Source organism: Nyctereutes procyonoides, unplaced genomic scaffold, assembly GCF_905146905.1.
Source record: "Nyctereutes procyonoides isolate TBG_1078 unplaced genomic scaffold, NYPRO_anot_genome, whole genome shotgun sequence".
Lineage (NCBI taxonomy): Eukaryota > Metazoa > Chordata > Mammalia > Carnivora > Canidae > Nyctereutes > Nyctereutes procyonoides.
The window spans coordinates 19,471,144-19,492,511 of NW_026575034.1; the positions used below are offsets into that span (position 1 = coordinate 19,471,144).

At 44.8% G+C, this 21,368-nt stretch overlaps 1 protein-coding gene across 7 annotated transcripts in view; it reads right to left on the bottom strand.

Annotated features, from left to right (window-relative positions):
• Nucleotides 1-21,368, bottom strand: part of PPFIBP2 (PPFIA binding protein 2) — a 146,546-nt gene that overhangs the window by 46,307 nt on the left and 78,871 nt on the right. For 6 of the 7 annotated variants that reach the window (XM_055317818.1, XM_055317811.1, XM_055317812.1 and 3 more), the window contains 3 exons: nucleotides 15,957-16,049; nucleotides 11,355-11,468; nucleotides 522-653 (listed from right to left, as the gene is read on the bottom strand). In XM_055317818.1, the coding sequence (XP_055173793.1) occupies nucleotides 522-653; nucleotides 11,355-11,468; nucleotides 15,957-16,049 (339 nt within the window). Of the gene's footprint in view, nucleotides 1-521; nucleotides 654-11,354; nucleotides 11,469-11,636; nucleotides 11,827-15,956; nucleotides 16,050-21,368 lie in introns of those variants that run through there. The other variant, XM_055317817.1, reaches the window with a different exon arrangement.

A 21,368-nucleotide genomic window follows, 5' to 3' on the forward strand; every position in this document is an offset into this window, starting at 1 on the left:
AATAACAGGAACGATGCAGGAAAATATTATATGGGCTCCCTCCTAAAACCTATCAGAAGAAACACATAATCTAAGAGTTCCATCTGGGTCCATGAAATGCACTCCTTTGCTGTAATGACAGTGGCCTACTGGGCAGTGGACTTCATCCCAATACATGGTCACTACCTTGACTCTCACAGAGGACATCTTGGGTCCCTTCACATCTTGTTTGATCCTCCCCACGGCCCCCCACCCCAACCGCTTCCCTTTCCATCCTTGTCAGCAGCTTGAGGGAAGATAAAGCCTTAGAGCCAAAATTGGGTGGTTTGGGCATTGCTGAAATTTGCAGCCACAGCAAAACCTGATAACTTGGTATTAACAGATCATTGCGTCTCTAGTGCATAGATGCTGCTGGCGCCCAGTGGCTGCCAGGCTTGGGGTTGACTAGATGGCCTGAGTCCACATTAGGCTAGCTTCCCCTGCTCTGAGTTTAGAATAGTGTGGATACCCCCTCGCCCCAGAATTTGGTATATCACACTCACCTCTGCTTTTCTCTGCTTCTCCTCCTGCTCTCTCTGCTCCTTCTCCATGCCAACCAGCTTGAGCTTCAGCTCAGAAACTTCAGTCATCAGATCAAGCTTCTGGGTCTCAAGAGATGTGCGGCTTAGCAGCTCCTGCAAGCAAAACCAGATCTCAAAATCACAGCCTCCATGGCAACGAGGGCAACTGTAGCTCCATCCAGAGCGCAGAAGGCAATCTCTAAGTTGTATGTTGAGACTGCTGCATATGAGCCACAGGTCTAGGAGGGACAGACCTGGTCTGCTACTGGGTCACTCAGGGAGAGCGCAGCCCCTGCCACTACCCACTGTGCTCTGAGAAACAGTGTGAATTATAGCTCTCAAAAACACATTTGCCTAGAGAAACCAGTATTTCCAAGACAGCAAAATGGACAGTTTTGCTCAAAGAACTAAATGTTTCTATCTCTGTTTTTAAGGAAAATAAGCAGGTCCTCTCAACCAAAACAAACAAACACAAGCTTACATTAACAACATATTTTTCAAAATCAAGGATTCCAAATCATCTCCTGGGCTCAATGTTCAGCCCCTGTCTTCAACAAATTTCATTGTAAAGTCTCACTGCAATGAGCCTAGGAAGGAACTAGAGCATAAGGTGGATATTCAATGAGTATTTATTGAATGATTAGAATTGTATTTATGTGATATGGAATTTTTCCTAGCCTATGTGATATGGAGTTTTCTGAGCCACTAAGGGATTAAACAGGAAAACTGTTCTTTCCTTACTGTAAGGCTAGACTAGGGGAGGTTATAAATCCTGCCATCACTAGAACAGTGGTAGACAACAACCTGCCTTTAACACATACACTTCATAAGCATACATAAGACAAAAAAACAAAGGTGATAGACAAAATACCTGCTGGGAACTACTAGGAATTATGAAGGACCTCAAAAACCACGAGCATTCCCAAAGTCTAGGGGCAACACTTCTCCACTGGCAAAAGGCAATGGTCCATGAGCTCCGAAATCTTGGCACATGGTTGGTAGACACTGGATATGTAGGTCCCAGCAAGGAGACTATAGTAGGCAATTCAGAGAGTAACCAGCCACAAATAAGCAGCCAAAAAAGATACAATATCCTGTTATAGTATGAATATTATTTATTCTCTTGGGCAATGCAACCATAGTACAAGAATGGTGACCAATATGCTGAGCCAACAGCTAAATTTCACATATTCTGAACTGTCTCAGACCATAAACCAAACCACACAGGACAGAGATTTTAACTGGGAATACAGGGTTCCCTAGGCCAGGGCCCTCAGGGTCTCAGAAAGCCAAGCTACAAACTATCCACCTGCTAATCTGAGGGGATGAGTATCTAGAAGTTCAGCAAAATGAGCTCTCTGAGCACTGGGTAAAAGAGGCCAGCTCTTCCTGTTTCAGCTGGACTTGAAGCTAGCTTATAGGGCGGAGGTGGCAACGCTGCCATGTGTGAACTACAGCCTACTTGGTCATAAGGAGTCTGCCAGATAATGGTGGAGGGGGCAGGAGAGAAGACACACAGATTCCGTGAGTGCTTCCTCTGTGCCAGACCCTGCTGGGTACTTCACATGCATGCTCTCAATAACCTTCCTAGTGATTCAACAGTAAATATTATCCTAATTTAACAGATGAGCAACCAGGCCCAAAGATTGGCCTGTCTTGGCCAAAACACATGCCAATCCACAACAGCAGAGTTAGTTTTCAAACCAAAGTCTGTTTGACTCCAAAACTCATTTCTAACGTATAGCATTGTTTCCTAAACAAAGGAAGAAGTCCAAGAATTTTAAGGGAAATAACAAAATACATACTGAAAAAAGCCAATCAACAAATATTCATGGAGTCCAGCAAATTGCCACTCAAAATTGTCAAGATTTTATTGAGCACACGTTTTCTACCAGGGCCTGACGCTAAGGCTCTCTTAAGACGCAATTCACCTGGACACCCACCTACTCTCACCTCCTCCCCCGCCTCATTCTGTGTTCCCTCTCCAACCTTTCATCTAACTGCTTTGTTCCAAAAATGATTTGAGGCAGTTCAAAAAACGGACAGTTTGAGTTAAAATGTAAAATCATAAAATTAAAGCAGGTAGGAAAAGTAGGTAAGTTAAAGCCACAGCCATAGTTGGTATAAAACGTCTACCCTAAAGTTCTGTGGACTGCTAGAGATGGACCATACTGTGCACATGAGCTTTGCAGCCACCAATGGGAAGAGAAAGAAGAGTAATTCTACAAATCAGGGTCCCCGAGACAATTGCTTTGGAACATTGACAACTGAGAAAATATTCTTCTATGAGACTTTAATCACTTACTCAATAAATATGTTTTTAAATATCTACCAGATGTCAAGGCCTAGGGATATGACCATTAAAAACACAGCCCATTGAGTGCTTGAGTGTTGTTGAGATGCAGTTTGTCTACTAACTAGCATTCATGATACTGCATCGGTGGGATTCAAAAAAGCCTCAGAATGTATCTCTCTTGAAAACTAAGAATCCACTCTATTTCCACTATTGCCAAAATCCCTCTAGCTATTTTAAGCTGCCAGGTTGTAATTGGTCACACCAATGTTCCAGCTGACAAGGATAATATTCGAATTGGTCCTACTAAAGTTCCAATAGCCGTTCCAATTGGTCATGCTGGGGTTCTAATTGGTCACACTAGCATTCCAAGTGGGCATTCCACTTACTAGCGATTATATTCCAGCTATTAGATCTATTAGCATATGCCTCTACCTTTCATTATCATCACCCCTCATCCCTGTCATCAATGCGTACTGTCCTAGTCCCTGAATTCAAAATCAGCCTTCGACAAGCTCATCCCAGTCCATCTCCACTTCCCATCTCCAGGCTCACATGGCCCCCAACCACTATTATGTGCTATATCCTCTATCATCTGTGTCCTAAGAGGGTTTAGCTATCCCACATTTTCAACTGTTCCTTCCTCCTCCTTCCAGCATACACTGAATCCTAACTTTTGCATCACATGACCTACCCTTCCCAGTCATTTCAAATGGAGTACACTCTGCTCCCCAAATCCAACTTATTGGACAACTCTCTCCCTATTTCTGACTGCTTCCAGACCACTACTGTTCTTATCGACCATCTGTGTCTGCCCTCCTCTTCTAAGGCAGCGCCATTTGGTTATAGCCTCATTTCCCAAATATCCAGAACCCAAGACAGTCTCCCATTTTCCTCGGGGCTTTGTCTTTTGATCAACAGTTTCTCTACCTAGTTCGGGCACATTCCATTTCCTCAGTAACTTCAACATCCTGTTCTTTCCTTGGTAGTTTCCAATATCCACTCTGGCTGCACCTTTCTTGACCACAGTGCCAACAGGCTTTGCTTCCACTTTGCCTCAGCTTCTCAGCAGGATGACCACAACTTGGCCCTCGCCTTTATCCAGAATGCATTTGCTCTGGATTCTACAATCTTCAGCTCTGAAATGGTCTCCTCTGGCCACAATACCCTGACTTTCCCATTTACTGACTTCAATAATCCTTAATCTTTTCTTCTGTGGCCACTAGTTACCTATTTTCTCAGTTTAGTACTTCCCTTAAGTACTATTTGCCTCCTTATCCATTCCATCCCATGAGGTCATTTCAACTCTATCACATCTGTACAAGAACATTCCTCATCCAGTTCATCCCTGTCCCTAGACCTGAAATACATTTGCTTAACCAGAGCCCAGTCTAGGCCAAACCTCAGAGTCTTTTATCTATGTTTCTAGTCCCCATGGCCTGAAAATTGCTGGCAAACGACATTTAATGATGCCAAATGGTTTTCATACAAATTTACACTAATTAGAGCTGATCTTCCAATACCGCCTGGCACCCTTGCATTCATCTCTGGCCGGTTCCTTTTAGAGATTGTTCCAAATCTTTCCTACTCTCTTCCTTCATATATCCCACTGTTTCTCCCTCTTCTCCTCAAATAACCTCTCCTGAAAAGATATTTAAAAATAATCTGCTCATTCATTGAACTTACGTCCTTTCTATTTCAAAGTTTCCCTGAACCATCTCTCATTGAAATCTCTGAGATCCACGTCTTAGAGCAAGCAAGCCCAACTCTCCTGTTGGAGAGCCACTCTCAAGCACAGTGAGTTTCCAGGTTGCACATAAAAAGCATATGTTCAAGGACACAATGAGTCTAGAGTTTGCCCTGAAATTGCCCCCATCTGACCCACCTTCCTATTGCTGACTATCTCTCATTCTCTAGGCTTCATGCCATCCCCACACAGCTTGATGTTCAGGCTTTCAAGTTACCTCCCCAGTCAATCATTAGCGTTTGGCTGTGATCTCCGGGTTCTGGTCCGGTTTCTCCCTCCGAAGGACGCCTCTTCACTTGCTCCCTAGGCTCTCCTTTACCTCTGTCCTGCCTGTGAGGAAGTTCCCACCCAGACTGTGCTACACTGAGGTAGGATCATTAATCATCCACTCTGACAGGCATTTAATCTCTTTCACCATCAGCTCCCATTCCTCAGGCTATAAACATGATCAAATTTCTGACATTCGAAAGAACTTTCCCTCTTGACCTTGCCTTCCCTGGAAGCAACCAATCATCAACCCTCTTGTGCTCTTGCTAGGCAAATGCATGCTCTGTGTGCACTGTTTGTATGGATGCCTTCTCTCTTCACCTTCTCACTTGCCCCTTCACAGCTAAGCTCTAGAATCAGTAATCTTTACTACCTCTTCTTCCTCACCTTCCAGTCACTTCTCAACAAGATGTCTGTATGCCTGCAACCCAGCTTCTGCTTTCCCCAGGTAGAGCACAGAAACAGTTCTTGTTCTGAGGACCAATGTCCAAACTTTCAGATGCAACCTGTACTTCTCAGCTTTCAACCACGTACTATGCTTCATCCACTTTTTGGTTTAAGATACTACTTGCCACCCCCATCCTTCCTTTCGGTTTTCCTGATCTTTCTTTTTCTCTTCTGTCTCCTTTGCTGCTTTTACTCAGTCTGTGTCTTAAGAGACAAGTTGTTGGATCCCAAGCTCTCATTCTAAACACTAGAGTTATCTTTGGATCCAGCCTACTTGTCTGGGGCATGAACACAAGGTTGGTTTTTGCTCAGACCTACAGGGTGGATTTGTCTGGGGATCTCTTGGAATCACAAAGCTACCATAAAATTGGGGGAGGTGAGATGTGGGGAGGCAGGGGCTGGAGATAAGGGCGACAGGTTTCATAAGCTGCATTAGTTTTTGCTCTCCCAATTGTTTTAAGGTTGCCTATGGAGAACGCGCAAAGGAAGGGAAGGTGGTATGTGAGGCAGGTGATTTTTGTTACTATGAAGCATCATGAAACTAGGTAATGAAACTTTAGGAAAAAACTTTAATGAACAAAATTATCACTCACCCTCTTGCTTCATTCACCACTACCAGTAACCTCTTTCAGAAGAGCAAATGCATCTCCTTTCCTGGAGATGGGGAAAAAAAGCTTACATCTCAGAGAGAACTGTCATTTCTTTTTTCCAAAGCTCGGTTTGAGAGTGGAGCCGATAAAAAGAAGTGGCCTCTCAATTTATTCCCTCCTTAAAGGGCCACATCTTGAAGCAATTACTTCCATCTTTAAGTGTGGAACATGACCCAGGGAGTTACTGACCAATGACAGAGGACTGGAGCCAGACTGGCAATCTGAAACCAGAATGAAAGAATGGGCCATGGAAAGACATGAAAGGGAAAATGCGTCCCTGTGCCCTTTGAAGTAAGAGGCCTATGCCATGCCAGAAAGCTGCTTTCATGAGTAACACTGCAGAGAGGTGCCTGTAGTCAACCCAGGTTCGAGTCCAGACCCAGTCCCCACTAATGAGACCATCTCTCTGAACCTCAGTTCCCTTGCTCTATGAAAAGAGGGTAAAGCATCTAACACACACAGTGGTACAGAGATGCAACATAAATAAGATAAACTTGAGGAAAGCAGTTATTTCTGCCTCAGAAATCTCCCAGGAGGCAAGTTTAGGGAATTACAGGCAAATCTCTGTTTTCTTCACTCATGACTCAAGTGTCTTACCTCCGGAGACAGATTTGTGCTCCCACAGGATCACATACACAGCTCTATTTAATATTCTTTTTGAGACAGAAATGTCTCATTAAGGGTGCTCTTGGGAAATGTATCAGCCAGGTGCTGGCGACACTTGGAGTTCACGCGCCTGGACATACTGTCCTTGACTCAACCCGTGGGTAGAAATTGGGTATGTTAGGCCCCCAAATCTCCATGCTCAATATCTTAAAACTGGTGATTTATGAGATAGTTCAGTTTTAATAAAACCGTAGTAACCATACTCCAGCTTTAAGAGGTGGACAATGTAAAGCCCATATTGTCATCCTCGTTATACATACCTAAGAACACAGGTTTGACAACTTTCCCAGGTCAACGGCCAATGGTGAGTCCACAGAAAGTTGCCTACCACCTGGGGCTCTAGGTCACAAGGGAGGACTGACATTGAGGCAGGTGCCCTTCAACATTTCCCCAAAGCAGGGGTGTGTCCTCACAAGGAGGTCTGCATCCTTTCTACCTCCCCATTTGGCTCCTCTAGCCTGTCTTCTTTTTGACAATGAACATCTTTTCTGCTCTTGCCACTGGTCACATCTGTAAATTGCTAGTCTCTGGAAGGTGCGCCATTTGGCTGCCAGCTCTGTGTAAAGTCTCCTACCCACTGAGTAGCATCAGCTTCCTCCTTGAAGTCATCGTCCTCTGGAGAAAGGTCAGAGGCAGGGGAGCATGCCGGGCAGGACTCTACGGAACTCCAGAGGCCACTTTAGAAAAAGCCGCCAGGGACCTCAGTGCATCATCAGGCCATGGAGAACCTGCCCTGTGTCACAAATTTTGTTGCCAGCAGGGTCTAAGCAAGTTATAAGAAGGAGGCCGCTGGTCCATGCCTGTGTTCCTGGGGTGCTAATTCTGGAGACCCCAGTGTGCAGCTATCAGAGATGCTGCTAGGCAATGCCTCGACCTGCTTAGGCAACAGAAGGCAAATGTCAGCCCTGTGAGCTCTCTGTACCTATGCCCAGACTACCCAGACCTGGGAAAATGAACCCAGGCTGTGGCCTCTCGAAGACCCGTTTATAGATTTCCTGGAAAATGACTCTAACAGAGAAGCTTCCCTGGGAAATCCATACTGAGACCATACCCGAGTAGGGGCTTCCAGAGGCAGTCTACAAAGATGCTCATAGCTGCCCCCTCGCCACCCTGAACCTTGCAGGGGGCTGCAGACAAAGATTGCGCCCATCACCTATATGCTGCTCATGTGGACCAGTCCATGCTGGTTTTATCTGGTTCTGGTTTGCGTGTCTAACCCAAGGTCTTCACGTTCCCTTGTTCTGGAGACCAGATGGATCAATGTATAGAAGAAAACAGATGGGAACTGAGAGATTCAGCATTAGCAGGGGCAGGTGGAAGGGTGTGTGGTTCATGAGTTGGGTGAGACACTAACTCCCTCCCCTCTTGGGCTCCTGCTCACCCTGGAGTGGGGCGAACAGAAGCTGTGGAGAGTCATGGCTCAGTGGGGTTGTGGAGCCTATGTAAGCACAGGGCTTGGGCTATGCTGGGTTGGGTTTCCTTAAGCCCCACAGGTGCTGTTGCAGCCAGTGGAGGGGACAGAGTCTAGAGCAAGGATTGGAGATTAGAGCTCTGTGGGCCAGGCTCGGCCTACAGATATGCATGGTGTGGTTCACGCAGCACTTTTTTTCCCCCATTTAAGTTGCCAGCATCTTTAAAACAGAAAGATTTATCTTTAAATCTGATTTCCAACCTTTTATGAAAAATGAGACTATCTAACAGCACTGGGCCTACGTGGGCAGTCAGCTCAAGGCAAGTGGCAGCCGCCTCCTGCAGACAAGGCCACTCCATACGCCGGAGAAGTGCTACCAGGGCGGCGGTGTCAACAGGGCGGCAGTGTCAATAGGCAGTAGTCACAAGGCCTCACGCTGACTGAGAAAGGACCTTGTTCAGAGCCCCTCAAGCCTTGGAGCAAGAGGCCAGGCGTGGCTCAGGCCAGAAACAGTCTCTGAGGGCTGGCAAAAAAGAGGCAATTGTTTGCCTCCCTTCTCTGCCTCGGGGATGGGAGTCCTGTATGTTCCTATCACCAGAGGCCAAGAGCCCTGCAGTCCAGGATCTCACTGGCGGACAAGCAAGTCCCTGCCTGTCCCCAGTACCCAGGACACATGCGTAACACGTCCCAGCTGTACACGGCCCCGCCTCAGCACTGTGGGGCAAGAGTTAAGTGCCTTGTCAAACAGCATCAAGCAGATCTCCTCAGGAAAGGGTCAGCACGTGCAGCAGAATATTCAACCTGGGGTTTGGAGTGGGGAACCCTAAAAGCTCCAGCTCAGGTTATCACCAAGCCCAGCAGACACACAAGTGGTCCTATGACCTGAATCCAGGATACACCAAAACTCAGTATTCTATACTCCCTTCATTTTATTCTTGAAAGATGGAAAGAACACAGGGAAAGTTATGAGCATAAAAATAACTTGGTTAAGGGGGGGCCTGAGTGGCTCAGTTGGTTAAGTGTCCAACTCTTGATTTCAGCTCAAGTCATGATCTCACAGTCATGAGATCGAGCCCCAAGTCGGGCTCTGCGCTGGGTGTGAAGAGCCTGCTTAAGATTCTCTCTCCCTCTCCCATTCCTTGCGCTCTCTCTCCTCTCCCTCCTAAATAAATAAATAAATATCTTTAAAATAATAATAATAATAACTTGGTTAATTTCAGGAAGGTCTTCAAATCTGAGAGGCTACAAATAAGACCTAGCACATTCCAAATTATTACCAAGCCATGGCATCTACCTCCATGGCACATGCAAACCACATGCCTGGTATCTCACCCATAACACAAAGTAAGATTTAGAATCAACAAGAAATAAAAGGTAACTGAGCTTAAGACTTTTTCAGAAGTCTAAAATCCAGTCCATGGGCTGATGCTTGGGAGGACAAGACAGCCTGCCCAGGTGGTGCTGGGAAACATCATCAGACTCTCCAGCACAGAGACGCTGACAAGGGAGCAGAATGTGGAAGAGCAGCCAGGTAGCTCAGGCAGGCAGTCAGGTAGCTCAGGTGCCAAATGCAGCTGTGCTCTGACCCCAGATTACGTCGTTACCCGCAGGTACTACCTTCCGGAGACATCAACCTTCTGACATTTTCCTGACATGTTTCCCTTCCGCAATCAAATTTTCTTGGTCTCTGTCTGGGGTTTTGCAACACTCCATCACTTTCCTCCCCTCCTCCCTCAGCCCCACCTCCAAGCCACACCTCCAAGCAGCCTTGAAAACACAATCTAGTGGGCTCTTCTATCACTCTTTGTGAAAATTCTTTCCTGCCGTGCGACAGCTTTTCCATCAGGCTATTTTCTTTTCTGGTCTTCAGAAGGAAGATTCTGTTTGAAAAAATAAACTCAACTCAACTCCTACTGTTACTCAGATTTTCATGGAATAGGATGAGCAGGAGAAATGCATGCAATTTAAATAGAAAATTCAAACGGGGCCAAGGCTGTGGTAACTTATTATGCAGAGATGAAAAGAAAGCAAACTAGAGAGCAAACAGCTTCTGAGCTCTTGGAACCAGTTTTTTTTTGAAGACTGCATAGAAATATTGACTTAAAAAAGTTCTCAAATTCACTCAAAACGAAGAAATACCTAGGAACCAAAACATTTCTCTTAAAACCAAAGGTCAAATTCAAAGCCTGTGTTCACTACCATTCCACCAAGTAACAATATGAATGTTAATCATGACAGTAAAGAATGTTGGAGCTTTGGGGGATCAGTTATCGGATTACACCCATTCATGTTAAGGGACTGTCATTCCTTAAATAATTAGTGAGTGCCTCCTATGTGCCAAGCAGTACACCAGGAGCTACAAAGCATAAACCATGAGTGAAATTTATGTGCCTCTTTCCCAAAATAATGGAAAATGCAAGGATGATTCAAGGAAATTAGATCATCTTGATAGATTTCACAAAATGTCTCATTAGCTTCTCAATGATTCTGAAAAGACTGAATAAAAATTCAACACCCCTTCCTAAAAATTGCAGGTTATCATTTACAATTGCGTAAAACTCTTCAAGAGCAGAATGATTATCATACTTTTCACTTAAAAAAAAAGCCTAAAAAAAAGCCTCTGAGTGACAGTAAAGAAAACTATCCAGCAAGATTTAAAAATGGAAAAAACTTCACGCTGATGTGAAGCATACAAAATCAGAGGACTAAATTGTACATGTAGTGTGAACAGAGCTTTGTAAATTATATGCACACCTGATGACAACGAGGACCAAAAGGAAACAAGGCATTCAAGAGATTTGAATGGTAGGAGAGCAGCTAAATTTTTCATTTTGACAGCCATTAAATTACATCAAAATATTACTGATGAGATAAGTTCTATCAGAAACTACGCAGAGTGACAGGGGAAGAGTGAGATGGGACAGAGGCATGAAAGAAGCTAAGCTAGGTGACTTTCTAAAATCCCAGATGCCACTAGCAGTCAAGCTGTATGTGGCTTGAGAAGAGAAGGGTGACTTTGCCAGCAGAGTGCCCCTGAACCTGAACCCGGGCTGGGGCGAGAGTGCCACCTGGGAAACTGTCTAACCAGCCCAACAGGTTATTCCTCTTAGGCCAGCCCTTCCTGCCCTCTCCTCCCTGACTCTCAGTTGGGGCTGGTTTCACCTGCTGTATAAACACCACATGCGGAGCAGCCCAGCCTACCTCCAGACGGGCGGGATGGGGAAGTAAGCAGTGACAGTGTGACCTGGACACAAAAGTGACTTTAACACACGAGCTGCTTTAGAACCCGAGGGCCTTTGCGTGTGCCACCCCTGCCTCCCCACCCCCGCCTTACCTGTTGAAGCATCTCTTCAGCGGCATTGAGTTTCACCTGGTGTCCTTCCAGACACACTTCCAGGTCCCGAATCTTCTCTCCTTGGGCTTCCACTTGGTCTGTGAGGACACTCACCTGTTCCGGGAAATATGGCAATTGTGGAGGAGCAGAAATGGCTCACCTCAAGCTGTGAAATTGCACTGCTAATCTTTACACAGAGATGGCTTTTCTTTTTGGCAGGTGGCAGGTGGGGGGGGGGGCAGTGAAGGTTCCAGATGAAGCAAACTCCAGTTGCTTTCTTACCTTGCCCCTGCCTAACTGACGTGGCTGCGTTTCCCGCTCTTGATGCACTCAACAGAGAAACACCCAACAGTCACGAGAGCTGCCTCTGGGCTGGCCTCCTGCTCCTTATTCCTCTCACAGAGCTCACTCGGGCAGTCTGGACCTCAAGGCATATCTCGGCTGGCTTGCCAGGGCTCCTGCCACCTCATGTGGAAGAACAATCCAAACTCCTGTGCAAACTAACCAATGACCTTACCCCTCTCATAAGGGTGTGATGACTGCTCACCTATCAGGCGAGGCTTCTGAAGCAATCAAGGAATGTGGGATGTAAAGGGCATGTATTAGCACTGACAAAACTTGGCTCTAGGAACGTTTTTGTGCCTCACAGGCCAAAACATGACTCTCAGTCATAATACACACAAGCCACGCTGCACATACTGTGGCAGGAAAGTCCTCCATCGAAAAATCACCAAGAGATCTTTTGGAATTAATAAAGATCCATTTACAGGAAGTCATTTAAATTATGCCCTCAATGCATACTGAGAGGATTTTCATAGCCTGTTCTAGTAGCAAAACTAACCCCCAAGGTCCTCCTTTTTATTAAAAAGGTGCCTCAAAGCAGGAAGGTGAAGAAAGAGAATGGGTGGCTTCCCCAAATAAAGAAATCAATGACGGGTAAATTGATATCCTTTAGACACTTCTGGTTTTTAACCAATGGGTGAGTCATTGCCACTTACATATAGATTATCCTAAGTGATTTCTCAGCCCATAAAGGAACGGTAGTCAGAGCAGGAAGGGGTTAGTATGAATTCACTTCTGAGTGTTTAAACAGACTATCAATTATAAAGCTCCCTTTGCAAGGGGGAAAAAAACCTAAATTGATACCACTACTTTAAGCTTTCCATTTTTATATTCCCAAATGATTAATGAATTTTTGGAACATATTCCTGGAGTTGGTACGTAATGTGCTAATATTCCACTTACAATCCCCCAACAGGAGCCTGCTGCCAATTAGGCCCATTTTATGGCAGTTTTTTTTTATTTTTTTTTATTTTTTAATTGAATTTTTAATTTTTTTATTATATATATTTTTAATTGGAGTTCAGTTTGCCAACATATAGCATAACACCCAGTGCTCATCCCATCAAGTGCCCCGTCAGTGCCCGTCACCCAGTCACCCCCAACCCCTGCCCACCTCCCTTTCCACCATGAGAGACTCCTAACTCTGGGAAACGAATTAGGCCCGTTTTAAACAGAAAACTTTGTGGTAGGTTTTTCAATCCTCATGACCCAACACTATCAGCAGTCCTGGCCTCTTTATACCTACAAACTAGACTTTCTAAAGGGTAGGATTCCAGAGGGTGGCCTTTCAAAGCTCCCTGGGTTCCAGAGTTTCTGTTTGGGAAGGATGTGTTATGGTTAGTCTTATTATGAGGATTATCGTCTGCACCACACCTCAAAGTCATGTGCTGGTTCCCAGAGGAATAGCATGAGGTCTCCTGCATTCCATAGCCTGTACCTCGGCTGTGCATAATATTCAGCATACACAGGCTGGGGGGTCCTCATGAACCTGAACACTCAATCACTAGAAGAACCATGAAGAGGCACAGAAAACTGGGACAAATGTATAAAGATCCTAGAATGTGACCTTTATTCAATAAAAGCACATAGTTTTTGAGTTCCTACCCTGGGCTAGGCATAATTTTAGGCAAAGGAGGGAATATAGGAGTGGAATGAAAGGGAGGGGGTGAAAATCCTGACTTAAAAAAATTACATTCTAATGAAGATATAAAAGATTTTGGTTTTTAGTACATATGCTGCCGAAGCGAGCACAGAAGAGTTTGGGTTTGTTTTTAACTTATTCTGAAAACCAAGTATTTTGTTATATGTGATTTGCCTTGCTCTTCTACAAGTAGACCCAGGAAAACACTCTGGGTGTTTCATTTTTTTTTTTTTAAGATTTATTTGTTTATTCATGAGAGACATAGAGAGAGAGGCAGAGACACAGGCAGGGGGAGAAGCAGGCTCCCTGCAGGACTCGATCCCCGGACTCCAGGATCACTCCCTGGGCCAAAGGCAGGCGCTCAACCACTGAGCTACCCAGGCGTCCCTGGGTGTTTCAATTAATTCACTCTGACTGAGCTGCCTTGTAAATTAAGCAAAATGCTTTACCATGTTGAGGGGCTAACCAGCTCCACGGGACCACTACAAAACAGGGTGATCACCTATGAGCAACTCTGAAAATCTCTTCACAAGCTCCTGGAACGGAAGCCGTCAGGATCCACTTCTGACTTCTGTGATAAGCAGCTTCCTGATTGTGTTTGCGTTATTGAAATAGGGATTATTCAACGATTCAGAATTTTTAAAAAACCATGAATGTCAAGAGAACATTCACACATAGGACTTCTTTATTAAAATTAAATTCCTTTAAATAGGAATGTGTTCATTTAGCCATGAAGGTTCCTGGTTCAAAAGTTTGCAAGACCATACTGTTTGCTGCAAGATTTTAAATCAGGCACCCTGATTAATCATGTCATTGGGATGGACTTTTAAATTACACATCTCTCAAAATATGTGCAGTATAATGTGCTATATAATCTGGTTCCTCCTCCCTCTCTGAAGGCAGCTCCCCAGCAGACTTCTTCACGGTCATAAACTCCAGCCACACAGACCTTGCTTCTTCCCATACACCAAGCTGACTTCTGTCCTGGCTCAGGGTGTGTGTTGGATGGACCACCATCCGAGGGGCTTCCTCCCCAGCTTAGCTTCAGGACTCCTCCTCTCAGGGAGGTCTTCTCTGACTACACAATCCTTACCTTGATTTATTTTTCTCCATAGTATTTATCACTGCCAGAAATGTTTTATGTATTGGTTTCTTATACACACGTGTATACACACACACAAGCTCTGTAAGAACAGGGAGTTGGTTTATGTTCTTCACGCTGGTTTTAGGTGCTACAACGCTAGCACCTAAAACCAGTGCCTGCCAAGAACCCCTAGCACAGGGATAGGCCTCACGTAAGAATGTTCAACTGTATGTCCTGTCAACCACTCAGGTCCTTTTTAACGAACAAATTAATGGAGAAAAAAAAAACCCAAAGATACAAAATTATGTAATTATATATTTGGTCTGAGCTTAATTTTTTTTAAATAGGGGCAGGACAGGGGGAAAAAATTGAGAAACAAAGGTCAAAATGTTAAACTCTTTCTGAATTTCCAAAGTTCCTAAAATAATCATTTATTGGGGCACCTGGGTGGCTTAGTGGTTGAGTGTCTACCTTCGGCTCCGGCCGTGATCCCAGGATTGAGTCCCACATCCAGCTTCCCATGGGGAGCCTGCTTCTCCCTCTGCCTCTGTGTCTCTCATAAATAAATAAATAAGTAAAATCTTTTTAAAAAAATCATCATTTATTACTTTTACATTAAGAAAATGAAGTAATAAGGTGAAACAGAAGGAAAAAAGCCAAACATACAGCAGCCTCTTCATTCCAGTGCTCTAGGCTAAAGCCCACAGTCTGTGGAGGGTTCCAGAACTCTACCTGCCCCCTCTTCTGTTTCACTACCAGTCTAACCTACCACCCTTCAAAAAGCTTTTTACTGAGCCAGGATTGAGACATTCATCTTCTTATTCTCCAAATCAACAAGCACAGTGTCGGATACATACCAGACACCAAACAAATGCTTGATTTATGCATCTGAGAGCTAACACAGCAAAGAACCCCTAGCACAGGGATAGGCCTCATGTAAGAATGCTCAACTTCATGTCCTGCCAAGGAACATGACTTTTCAGCACTGAAAATGTTCCTTTGACTATCTTTCTCCATACAAGTTTTGGAGTTTCTCTCTTTGAAACAAGCGAGTCATCAAAGGCTCATTAGCCCATGTTACTAGCTCCAGGGGATTTGGCCTCAAAAGGATCAGTCTAGATCTGGCTCCAGAGGATTTGGGCCTGATCCAGTTAGCATCCACCCTATGTCCATATCACTCATGGCTGTTTTATTAGAGACGGAAGACATGTCTTATCTCCCTTACAAGACTTCTGGGCTCCTAGAGGACAGGGTCCCATTAATCAGGCTGGATACAGAGCTTCCAGAGTACAGAAGGGGTTGCTCAGTATTACAAGATGAATAAATGAATGCGTTCAGAGCCCCACAGCCAAGTCCAGTTAAACTGGGGCTTCAGTTACTTTCTGCTTTGTTTCAGGAAGATTCTTTTTAAATACATATACTTCAGGAGCAAGATATACCCAGCAGAACAAACCTCTTGTGCTTCCCTCCCACCTAGGGCACCTACAGAGTTGGAGGTAACAGGATAAGCTGTTTCCCATGAAAATGGACCCACCTGTAAAATGAGGGACTCCTTATCTCCTTCTAGACGTGCCAAGCGTTCCTGGTACGTTTCATTACTAGCAGCACCGTGGTGATTTACCTGGGACTAAAGGGGAAAGGGTGGGGGAGAGAATACATTTAAAAGGCTGGAAAAACATCTTACCAACTTTCAAATGAAGTATGCAATTTGTGAGGACAGTTTCGCTGGTTGCATGTACAAAACCACCCACCTAAACAGGAAACCACAGGATTTCAAAACTACTACGAGAGGACCATTGATAGGTGTGCCTTGAAAGCTGGCCAAACCACCCCCTGGATGACCTCACCCTTGGCCGGGAAGGTCTTGATGGAACTCCAGACCCAGCGGTGCTTGACTTGACTGGGCGTGTTAGGTCTGGCGTAGGCGGAGGCACAGCCTGCCAGAGCACCAACAGCAATGAGTTTACTCTTTGAGAAGGCCAGGGAGCTCGTACCATTCACCGAGGAACTATGTGGGAACATGTCCCGCACAGATCTCGATCTCGCCCAACTCTCAACATGAGGGTTCTCAGAACTGTAGCACACTTTACAGCATGGAGGCCTTCTTGAGCACCACAGAAAGCACAGAGGATGGGGAACACCAGGCATAAAGCCCTTCATCCATTCACATGTCCCTTCCAGGAATGGCCAGTCCCTCCCCTCCATAAGGGCTCCAGTGGCCAGGCTGGCATGCTGTGTGCTTACTTCTCTCAGCTCTAACACTGCAGGGAAGGAGGAAACATCCTGAGAAGACACCAGATGACAGCCAGAGGGGCCTCAAAGAGCTAATAGGAAACAAAGCATCCAGAAACCCAAAAACAGAGGAGGAGAAGATGTGAATTGGCAGGTGGAAGATAGAATTTATAAAATGCCCTGAGCAAGAGAGAGGAGGCTGCAGGCACTTTTCGGGTGTGTCTGACCTGATTGTAGGCAGGGAGGAGGGAGAGAGGTGGCTGCTAATGGGACTCAACTGGCCCAATGCCATCAACACTCCCTTCCCCCATGCTTAAAGGAAGGCTGAAACTCAGAGGCCCAGAGTAGGCCATCCAGGGGCTTGGCAGCCTGAGAAAGCAGATGTTATTGCTAAATGGGGAAGTGACAATCATCATAATCTGGGCTAGTCCAGGGGAGTAAATGCTCTGAGATATATGAGGCAGTATCCTCCATCCCAAAGACAAGTCGTGGTTGAGCAAAGGAGTCGGTCAGAGAGGGATCAAGGCACAGAGGTCCAGAGGTGGCCCGCTTCTCCTGGCCCGCTTCTCCTGAGCCCATTTCCCCACATTCCAACCTTTAGAATGGGCTTGCCACCACCCCCCATTAAGAAAGGGCACCTCCTTCCCTCCCTTGTCCCTCGCCTTCCCCAGTGCACACCAGGTAAGGGCAGGAGACAGAGCCAGGCCCAGACCTGCAACAGACCCAGGGACTAAGCATTCTGCTTTCAAGCCCTGGAGTCTCACTTGTGAGAGAAGCACCTGCCAGTGAAGGTGCAGTGGGAGGGCCAGCCCAGGGGCCATTCCCTAGGGCGGCTGTACCAGGCATAGGCTCTAGGCTACCCAGGGCAAGGCGCCCACCACCACACGACTGCCCTTCACTCCAGCCTCTCTATTGTCTGCATCTTCTTCACTGTTATGGAAGTTCTTTCATACTACAGACAAAGGGCCTTAACAATCACAAGTGACTTCTTTGTATTGATGGCAGTTTATTGTTGTGACAATGCTGGTCCTCACATAGCCTAACACCAACTAGCATGCAAGGATATAATTATAACTCATGTTTTCTCAGAACCTCAAAAGAGAGGAAAATAATTCTTAACAGCAGGCCAAGTGCTTCTCTGTGAAATAATTCACATGATGGTGAGAAAATGACCCAGGCCCCTAAGGGAAGCTGGGCAATGTCGGACCCCAGTGCCAAAGTCAGGACATGTAAGGGGCCACCCAGCACTGCTAGCTGCCACGCGTCCAGCAGGAGGTCCAGGAGAGAAAAACCAAAAGATTCCCTCCCCAAGACTCCAGCAAGCCCCCACACCATGGTGCCTCAGTCAAATGGGTCACAGTACGTTCTTCATGTTATAAGTCTACCCACATAATCACCCAGAGACGCAGCTATTTTTACAACCAACCAAAAACGAAGTTGATGTTATAAGTTCAGTTAACATACAAAATGCATGCCAAAGAGTCTGTAGCAGGTGCTAGATGTAAGTTTAAAAAAACAAATCTGGATCCACTCTAGCAGCCAGTGGAAAAAGCAAACCACAGTGAATTACAAGATGCACAGATCAGCATGGTAAATAAAGTCAAACTGACTGCCTAGGAGAAACATAACTATTCCTACAGAAAGGAGAGACTTAAAAGTTTTCAGAGACTCTCTATGCAATAGGGTAAACATCCAATATCCATGATGTTATCCTCACAGTAACAGAGCCCAGCAGAACTCACTGCCTTCCTGTGATACCTTCTAAATATGTCAAAGGATAATGGATCATATGGGCCAAAGGCAAAAGAAATTCAATAGGACCAATCCAATGTGGCCCAAGCAAAGTACTGTAGATACATACCAGGCACTTATGCAGTGCTCGGCATGTGTTGGGAACTGTTTAGAGCACTTGAAGTGCCTTAACTCTTTTAATACTTCCCATTACCCTGTGAGAGGAGTACTATTTTGATTCTATTTTACAGATAAAGGAACCAAGGCATAAAGTGTATGAATAAGGCATAAATGGATATTTTGCCTAAGTGACTGTGTAAGTAAACTGGTAAGTCTTCTGTTATAGCTTAATTGAGGAATCAAGTACAAATTTGGTTTAATATACTGGGATTGTATGAAAATTCACTTGAAATAAGTTTGAAAACACTGAACCTAAGTGTCCATTAATAGAGGAGTAGTTAAATAAACTATGGTTCATCCACATTATAGACAATCTCTGGCATTTCAAAATATGAGGTAGATATTTATGAACTGTCACAAAAATATAAGACCTATTAGATAGTGAAAAAAGCGAGATCCAAGGAATCATACAGAGTGATATTAGAAAACAATACTCTATGGCTCCATGGGTATAGGACATATGCATGAAAATAAATAGACTCAGTGTCTGGAAGGCTACACAGCAACCCATAACAGTGCTCCTTCTGGGGAAGTGTCTGGGCTATGGAAGGCTGGGGTGGGAAGTTCGCTCAAGGCGGGCTTTTATTTCAACCATAACCATTTTTTGTAAGCAGCTCAAATATTTTCTTGAAAAATTAAAATACATTTTAAAATCCAGAAGAATTGAGTACCTACAACAATGGTTCCTGATACTTCCTTCCTCCCACAGCAGCCTTGAGGGATACACACCCTGTCCCAGCAGGCACGCTGGTCCCTAGGATGGTAATGCTCCTGGCAGAAAGGCACCTCCCTTGCCCCAAATCACTGTTTGAGTACCACCTTTCCCTCTCATTCAGTCTACCAAAATCACCATTGTTCTCTAGTAGGCTTTCAAAAGGTATTCAACAACAATGAAATGGAGACAATGTCCCGAACGCAAGTCTGCATTATCACCATCCTTTGCTTTTCCTGACATGCAGAACCAGGTCTTCGCAATACAGTTTCCTTAGAAAGCATAAACCAGGATAAAACACCATCTCCACTGAACACAGAGCCAAGAAGAGGATTATTTTAGAATTACCTTGTTGAATGCCACTACTCATCAGCCAAAGGTGAGGATGTCATTAGGGCAGAAAAGGCACGTGGTTATGAAAATTCATTCCAATTACTCAGAAACATGTTTTAAAAGAGTTGAGACACAGCTCTGTTTTGTCCTACTTTGAAAAGCGCTTGTTTGTCCAAGGCTATACTGGTTTCCCTAATTCTAACAGTGGAATTGCAATAGAAGGCTCGGACCAATTTGGAGATTGTACATCTGGATCTCTGGGTGACTCAGGTTTGGGAGTCTCTGAACTTCTTGTCCATGTTGTCTATGAGGTAAATCAGTGATGGGGTAGCTGCCCAGCTCTCCATGCATGTGAGACTCAGGCATTCCATGGAGGGAAGAAGTCAAGCCAAATTCTGAAGGGTGCTACATGCTAAATTTCTATTCCTTCACATTCTAGTGTGGCAGGTGAATTTAAAGGAAAGTTCTACCCTGTTCCATTCTTTCAAGGATGATCATCCCATTGATGAGTAAAAACGACCTCTTATTTATATTCAACTAATGATGTTAGCCCCCCTAGGCTGGACCTTCTAATAGATGACTGATGTACTAGGTGGGACATACATCAATCTGATGTTCTCTTCTGTTTATGGTTATTTCTACAGATGTGACAGAAGAAAAAGGGATCTTCTCATTCAAATTTTCTATGGTCAGAGCTGCTCCTCAATTTATAACCGATATATTGTGTGGAACCAAGGAATCTGTGTGCTATATGGAGGTGGAATGGCAACTATAGATGGACACTTACATGTCTTCTTGCATCTTCACCAAAGAATGTCACAGTACAACATGCTTCTTCTCTCCTATCACAGAACTGAATAGATGGGGAGTTCTTCTTGTACGTATGTTGTCAATAATTGGCAAACTTCAGCCAAGATTATCGAAGCCAAATCATCTGTGCTTTTACTAAAGCTTTGCTCTAAAGAGTCTGGGCAATCCATCCTCTAAAAGCCAGAACCCTTGAAGGTAAATATGAGACACAGTCCATATGGTCAGATCAAGGTCTTCCTGAGGCTTTGACAGTGACACTGCAGAAAGTCCTCAGGAACAGAGAAAAAAACACAGCACCTTGACTCTCAAAAGGTGAAAAAACTCCAAATGCTATTGCTTCTAGGACTGAGTCAGCCTAATATACAGCTTCAGCAACCAACAGTCTAAGGCTATTGTCTAAGCCATTCTTATCTGGAAAAGAAAGGCTTTAAGATGATGTAGCGGCCATGCAGGATGTCCTATGGTTGGGGTCGTAGAGTTGATCATGAAAGTTAATCAGCCTTAGTGATTAGGAGGGCAGGGAGAGGATGGAGAGAGGACAGTGTGTGTCCAGGAAGCAGAGCACTGGCCAGCAAGATTCCAACATGGATAGTTTCTACAGAAAGGGCAGTTTGGACCAAACAAGGACATTAACCTAATCTAGACTGAGTCTGCCTCTACCTCTCCCACAGGTCGGTGAATAAAGAGTTTACTATTGATAAGTTCTTCATGCATGAGAGCTGAATTCCAGGAGACTCAAGAAATAGAGCAGGCTTTCCATATCTTGGGAGGACACTGCATTTTAATTAGGGATGAGATTATCCAGGGACAGTTAAGGCCCCCAAAAGAACTATGGTTACTTGTTTAAAAAGAACAAAAAAAGCAAAACAAACCTCCAGACTAGGCAATTTTCCACTTGCTTTCTTGCTCAGAGGGAAAATAAATGAAGACCAATATGAGAATTTTTCT